The sequence below is a fragment of the Equus quagga genome, chromosome 2 (assembly GCF_021613505.1).
Source record: "Equus quagga isolate Etosha38 chromosome 2, UCLA_HA_Equagga_1.0, whole genome shotgun sequence".
NCBI classification, from domain to species: domain Eukaryota; kingdom Metazoa; phylum Chordata; class Mammalia; order Perissodactyla; family Equidae; genus Equus; species Equus quagga.
Window position 1 is genome coordinate 105,550,103 of NC_060268.1, and position 7,339 is coordinate 105,557,441.

The 7,339-nt window shown below is 38.9% G+C and overlaps 1 protein-coding gene across 1 annotated transcript; it reads right to left on the reverse strand.

The window, feature by feature from the left end:
• Positions 1–4,831: 4,831 nt before the first annotated feature.
• LOC124233720 (olfactory receptor 6C74-like) lies at positions 4,832–5,794 on the reverse strand. The gene has a single exon (XM_046650852.1). The coding sequence runs from the start codon at positions 5,792–5,794 to the stop codon at positions 4,832–4,834; it is 963 nt and encodes a 320-aa protein (XP_046506808.1).
• Between the last annotated feature and the right edge of the window lie 1,545 nt (positions 5,795–7,339).

The window sequence follows — 7,339 nt, forward strand, 5'->3', positions numbered from 1 at the left end:
TTTTAAAAAAATCTAACCTTGATTTGCTCACTAAGATTCTTGGAATTCTTTTCCTGCTTTGAATCTAGGGATGTCTGAGCCCATCATCATCATCACCATCATCATCATCATCATCATTGCAAACAAGCACATTGCTCTGCTAAATCCCATTGTTTAAATTGCATTACTTGTATTAATTATTCAGTCCTCATTTTATTTCACAGATGAGGAAACAAAGGCACACTTTGTTTAGGATGGAGGATCGTTTTGATTATTTCGTGGGAACCAATGTTAAGAATTTAACGAAGAGATGGTGTATGTGAATGAAACTTTATAATTCCTAGCCCTCATAAATGTTTATAATTGATTTTCACATTTGTTAAAAGCTGAATGGCTACAGAATTCTACATTGAAAATCATTCACCCAAGTTTAAATGCCTCATTGCGTTTCCTTCCAATATCAAAAGCTGCTAAAGAAGTTGATACATAGATTTCTGTAGTCTTTTGTAGTGATTTTACTTATTTTTTATCTGAAAAAATTTAAGATCTCTTTATATTTGGTGTCTGTAAATTGTATAATGCCATGCCTCGATGCAAGTCTTTTTTATTTATTGAGCTGTCCCTATAGACAATTTAGAAATTGTATTGTGTTTGTGCACTTAATGATTTCTTCCCTTCTTTTTTCTATGTTCTTTCTTCCTTAGTCCCTAATAGGCAGAATTTGGACATTCTGGACCTATGATTTATGTCCTCTGTCTATTCCCACATATTTTCTATCTCTTTTTGTATTTGACTTTCTGAATCCTCTCCATTTGCTTATCTGCCAACAATTCTAATGAACTATTTCTTTCAGCGATTATATTTTAATTTATAAAATCATTCCTTTTTTGGATTGTTTATTTTTTATCATAGTTCAATGATGTTTTTAGGATGCAATATTATCTTTAAGCCCACCATGCTGGACCTTGATTGCTTTTCACTTTCTTTTTCCAGGGAGAGAGAGGCAGCAGCATTTGTTTCCACTCCCTTCTATCCTCTAGATCACTCCAGCTGGAATCCTTGGAACTACATCTTAGAGAATCCCTTACCAGCAGTGTTCCAGATTCAACCCACTAATGAAGAGCATTGTGTGATAGCTGGAAGGTGGAAGGAAAACAGAGCCGTTATTATTCCCCTAGAAATGTTTGGTGTGTGGGCAGCAAGGAAAATAGTATCGAAGGATTGAAGGCTGGAGAACACCATGGGCTTGTGGCAAAACATTTATTAAAACTATAGACTCCAGTTACTCAGAATGCCTCCCACATCCCCACTGCAGCCACAGTGATCTTGTGTAAACCTGGCCATGCTGTTTCAGTGTTTTAACACTAATAAGTGTCCCCTGTTGCCCTCAGGATAAATTTAAAATAGCATCCACATATCTTCCTATTTTGGCCCCTGAAAGTCTATCTACTTCCCTTCAAGTACCGAAAAACTCTCCTCCTGCACATGGTATATGACATCACTTATAACTTAGACTCTGGTTACGTCTTCAGTTCCACTTTTTCTAATTCTTTTCCATCCCACCTTCACCTGTAAGCATGAAAGGATGCTGCAGGGTGTTATAATGCCATGCTTCACAAATGCTGTTGACCAACATGAAATTCCCCCCATTTTCATTGTCCAAATGGAAAATTCCTGTGTTTTCCCAAATCACCTTTTCTATAAAGTCTCCAAAATCTATAAAGAACTCATATAACTCAATAACAAAAAAAACACAATCCAATTAAAAAATTGGCAGAGGAACTGAATAGACATTTTCCCAAAGAAGACGTATACATGGCCAATAGGTACATGAAAAGATGCTCAACATCACTAAAGGAAATGCAAACATCACTAAGGGAAGTGCAAATCAAAACCACAATGAGATATCATCTCACACTTCTTTGGATGGGTAATCCAAAAAAACCCACAAAGGATAAGAAGTGTGGACAAGAATGTGGAGAAAAGAGAACCCTGTATGCTGTTGATGAGAGTGTAAATTGGTGTGGCCACTATGGAAAACAACATAGAATTTCCTCAAAAAATTCACAATAGGCTTACCATTTGATGCAGCAATCCCATTTCTGAGTATATATCCAAAGGAATTGAACTATGGATCTCAAAGAGATATCTTCACTGCCATGTTTCTTGCAGCATTATTCACAATATCTAGGCTATGGAAATAATCTAAATTCCATCTATAGAAGAATGCATAAGGAAAATGTAAATAAATATAAAGGAATATTATTCAGCCTTAAAAAAGGAATCCTTCTATTTGTGACAACGAGGATGTACATGGAGGACATCATTCTTAATAAAATAAGCCAGATGGAGAAAGACAAACATTACGTGAGCTCACTTATGTGTGGAATCTAATCAAACACATAGAAGCAGAGAGTAGAACGGTAGTTGTCAGGGGCTGGGGAGGGGGAAAAAGGGAAGTGTTGATCAAGGGTAACATTTCAGTCATACAACGTAAGTTCTGGAGATCTGTACAACTTAGGGCATATGGTTAACAATACTCTATTGTCTACTTAAAAATTTGCTAAGAGGGTAGACCTTATATTCTGTGCTCTTACCATATAAGAAAAAAAAACAACACAAAGGAGGCAGGAAGAAACTTTTGAGGTGATAGATAGGTTTATGGCATCGATGGTGATGATAGTTTCATGGGTGTATACTTAGCTCCAAACATATCAAGTTGTTTACATTAAATATCTACAACTTTTTGTATATCAATCATATTTCAATAAAGTGGTTTAATAAAATAATGATTGGAAGTATCTTCAACATAGAAACATCTCAGGGGATTAGCCTCAATAAAATGTTTTACAGCACCAGAATCTAGTGCATTTATCTCCACATCTGGGTTTGTCTTTCACTGGGTACCATCTATGGCTGGCAATGACCAGCCTAGATTCATGGATTCAGTTTTAAATTTGTGGTCTTCATTATTCTATTTGTCAAGCTCATCCTCCAGTCATAGTCTATCTTAAAGTCATATAGAGTGCATTTGATTAATTCTTGTGTGATCAATTATTATCAAATCTTGATTAAAACCTTGAAGAGGCTCACACTTTTTTCAGTAGTTTGACCATCATGCCTTGATTTGTTCCTACAGTTGCTGAACCTTAATCACTTCAGTACACTTTTCAGCAGTTCATCTCTCAGGAAAGCCCATTATTTCCACATTTCTGCAGCATCAGGATGTTACAGGATGCTATCCCATGAATCACTTTCAAGAGGACCCTAGGGTTTATCTGGCTCAATCTCCACATTTTATGGGTAAAGTGACTTAAGTGTTTTGGCAAGTTGGTCAGTTAGTTGCAGGCAGCACCAGATTTAGAACTTGGGCTTGTCCGATGCAAAATGGTTCAGAGTCTACTACTGGCCACTTTGAGTTCCATTCCCACTGCCACTTCCCTAAACCATCATTAAGTCTCTCTCTCAATTTATATAACAGTGTCTTTATCCACTTTCCTACTGTGATATTGGCTTTCCCAATAGTTTTCATACAAAGTCCACAGCTACGTTCGATAATATGTAGCTAATCATAACATGTCTGTGACTTTTTAAAGCACATTGATACTTCTTCATTGTCAGTAAGATGAAATCTGAACTGTGGAATAAGACCTTCAAGGTCAAGTATGATCCAATCATGGTGTGGCACCCGTTTCACAAGGTGTATTTGTGGTTAATTAACCTCAGAGTTTGGGTTAAAAAACAAACACAAGAAAAACTGTGTTAATCTTTTTAGAAAAAAAAAAGACAGATTTCTACCCTGGAAATAGAATATCAAAGTGTACAAGAGCTAAGGATTGAGATAATTGAAATTTCAGGTTTAAAGTAGATTAGATTATCAATCAGAAGATAATCTTGTAGTTGATAACACAAGTCCACCACGAAAATATGTTTGATTTGCTTAATTTATTTTCATTAGTAATATGAAGTAGACAAGCAAATAACTTAGATTCCATCACCCTGAATCTTTGGAAGAAATCATACTTATTCCATATCTATATGACTTCTTCCAAAGATTCACAGTCCCTTCCCGTGATAGACACACACATTCAGTAGTAACAGCTTTAGAATAAAGGCGAACTATAAAAATGCACCATGCATCTGAGGGGCTGGAGCTAGAATAAATAATTTAGAAAAATAGGAGTATTGGTCAGCTCTGGGTTGCTGTAGGTATTACCGCTCCATAGAGAATGGTTCAAGATCGAAACAGTTCTATTTCTCTCCAGCAGAGGAGTGATGCATAAATGTGTAGCTAAGCCACGGGCCAAGAACAGCAATTAAGAGCCCATCTGATGCAAACCATATATATCCCAGGTGAAGAGTGCTATGACTATTATTTCCTTGGGCTAGGTGTGGAGAGAATGTGGACCTGAGCATTGCTACTATTTCCATCGGTTCCTTCATTAGCACAAGCTAATATAAAATCTTTCATCATTTAAATTGTTTAAATGCCTTTTGGTCAATACTTATTAGTTCTCTTGAACCATGTGTATGACTAGAGAGAAGTGAAATAAAAAGAGAAGAAATTACTAAATTTTAAAAATTTCAACACATTGTTTAAATCAGAGGGAAGAATATAAATTCATTAAAAGATTTTGCAATTAAAGTCAATTATGATAAATATGTGGAATGTTCAGGGAGAGGATAGTTATCCATAGCAAGGCATAATGTGGCCTTGAAAAAAATAGAGATTTCCATTTTGCTTAGGATGTGCCAACAGAGGTCAAATGAGGTCTGCCAGAGACTCTCCACTGCCGGAATAAAGATATATGGTTCTCTGAAGCCTTCCACTCCAAGGTCATGTGACTTTCTTTTATCTTGATATTTTGATTCTGCAAATAGTCTCCCTCAGAGCTTGGTGGACCTGCTTGTTCCGCAGAGTGTAGATGACAGGGTTCAGCAGCGGGGTCACCACTGTGTTCACAAGGGCAGCTCCCCTGTTGGATTCCAACCTGTTTGTTTGCTTTGGTTTCACATATATGAAGACACAGCTGCCATACATCAGAGAGAGGACAATGAGGTGAGAGGAGCAGGTGGAGAAAGCTTTCCGTCGCTCCTTGGCTGATGGGAGACAGACGATTGTGACTACTATGTTGCTGTACACAATGATGGTTATGATGAGGGATGCCAAAAGGATACAGGAAGTGAGGACAAAAACCAACATTTCAACAGATCTAGTGTCAGAACAGGAAAGATGGATTAGGGGGCCGAGGTCACAGAAGAAGTGAGGGATGACATGGGGACCACAGAAGGATAACTGGGAAACCTTCACCACCAGAACAGTGATGAGAGTCAAGCCCAAAGCAATGCAGGCAGCGACCAGGAGGAGGCTAGTCCTCAGGTTCATGATGGTCGGGTAATGCAGAGGCTTGCAAATGGCCACGTACGGATCCACAGACATCACTGCCATGAGGAGGAAACCTGCTGCTCCCAGAAATATGAAGACAAACGCTTGTATGAAACAAGCAGGAAAGGAAATTGTTTGCCGGCCTAAAAGAAAGATGACCAGCAACTTAGGAATAACAGAACTTGTGAAACAACACTCACCAATTGAGAAAATGCTGAGGAAAAAGTACATAGGTGTCTGGAGCCGGGAGTCCGCACAGGTGATGGTGACTATGACAACATTGCCTGTGAGAGATGCCAGGTACGCCAGCAGGTGCACCATGAAGAGGACCTTTCCCACGTGCTGGACAACAGGAAACCCCTCCAAGGTGAATTCTTGGACACTTGTCCCATTCTCCGTTTCCATAGGCATCTCTTTCCACAGCAGCATCACCTGCTGGTCTTAACCTACAATAAAGAGATGACAGCCAGCACAGAAGTTTAGGCAAGCACAAGATCAAGTTACTTTCTACCTGACAAAAGGGGCTAAGCAGATAGGAAAGTGGTCCAGTAAGTTGATTCTTGAATTAGAAGGACCTGAGTTCAATCCTGAGTTCTAACTCCTGAAAAGTTAGTTAACCTTTGTAAACTTCACTTTCACTCTCTGTAAAATGAAGATGACAGGGTCTACCTGTTCATGTTCTTGTGAGAAATGAGTAAGATAAAGCATGTAACTCACTTGGCACATGATACCAATGTTTCCTATGTGTTCCTCAAAGTCTAATTGGAATATTATGAACATTAATATAGTCTTAAATATAGCTTGAGCAGCAAAGAGTGTTATTAAAGTTTTTATAATGATAAAACTTTCTATTTTGCTTTACAATATTATTCATTTGTAAATAAACATAACAGTAATATCAGTAACATTCTCTTTTAATATTCTTTTAAAAACATGGAAGAAATTCTATGGTGCAAATCATCACCAACATTATCATCATCTGTTGAAGACAGTACTAACATTTCGTACCATGCTGGTCACTGAAAATCGGTATTCCTACTCCTCCCCACAATAATCATGAGTGCTAGATTGCCTCTATACCTCCCTTTACTGAAGCAGAAGTTGAGGCATAGGAAGGTAGGGTCACAAGGCTGGGACTTTAGCTAGATCTGCCCAAACTCAAAGCCCATGCTGTTTCCAAATGCTGTGGCAAAGTATTTAAAAATGGGAACAAATTTATTGTTGATGATCTCTCAACCTTAAGTGAAAGTTTAGTTTGTTTATCTTATTTTTTTCTGTCCTTCAGTTAATATCATTGATGAATTACTGACCTACGGAATGACACAGGCCTTAGAGCTGATCGGCTTTAGCACAACCATTTTGTAGAAGAGGCTGGAGACCAGAGACCTTGGAGAGCTCAATAATAAGCTGTAAATCCAGGATTTACTTCACTTTCCTGAGGCTCCAGGCTGCCATGCATGAGAGATGGGGAATGACAGGAGTTCACAGATTAGCTCACTTAGGAAGGATATTCTGCGAACATGGCACCCGTGAAATCACTCTTACGTCAAAGCTCAGTGAACATTCTCCTGTTTTTGGTCCCCTCAATAAATCACTTCTCCAATGTATTTGGCTCAAGCATCTCAACACCAAGCTGCAGGTCTGCAGGGTGGGATGTATCTCTCTTACTAACCTGCCATGGGCCAAGTTCTCTGAAGTGCTGCTCATGCAACCAAACTGCTCACCCCTGCGTGGCACTGCCCACAGGGCAGCCTGAAGGAGCCTCTGCTTCTGTTCCAGTAGACAGCAGTGGGCCCACCAAGCTACCCCAGTCCCTGATGCCAGGCACACGCACGAGTCCCCTCATGGGGAGCAGGACTTCCTCCTCTTACAGCTAGCATCTTCCAGGAAATAGAGCTTACTTTGTGCACAGGGGAAAGGAGAGGAAAAGGAAATATTTGTCACACTCTATTTTCCCAGAGTGGGGTGAATATG

Excerpts from the sequence above, each read along its gene's own strand:
- LOC124233720 (XM_046650852.1), bottom strand. The coding sequence starts at position 5,794 with ATGCTGCTGTGGAAAGAGATGCCTATGGAAACGGAGAATGGGACAAGT.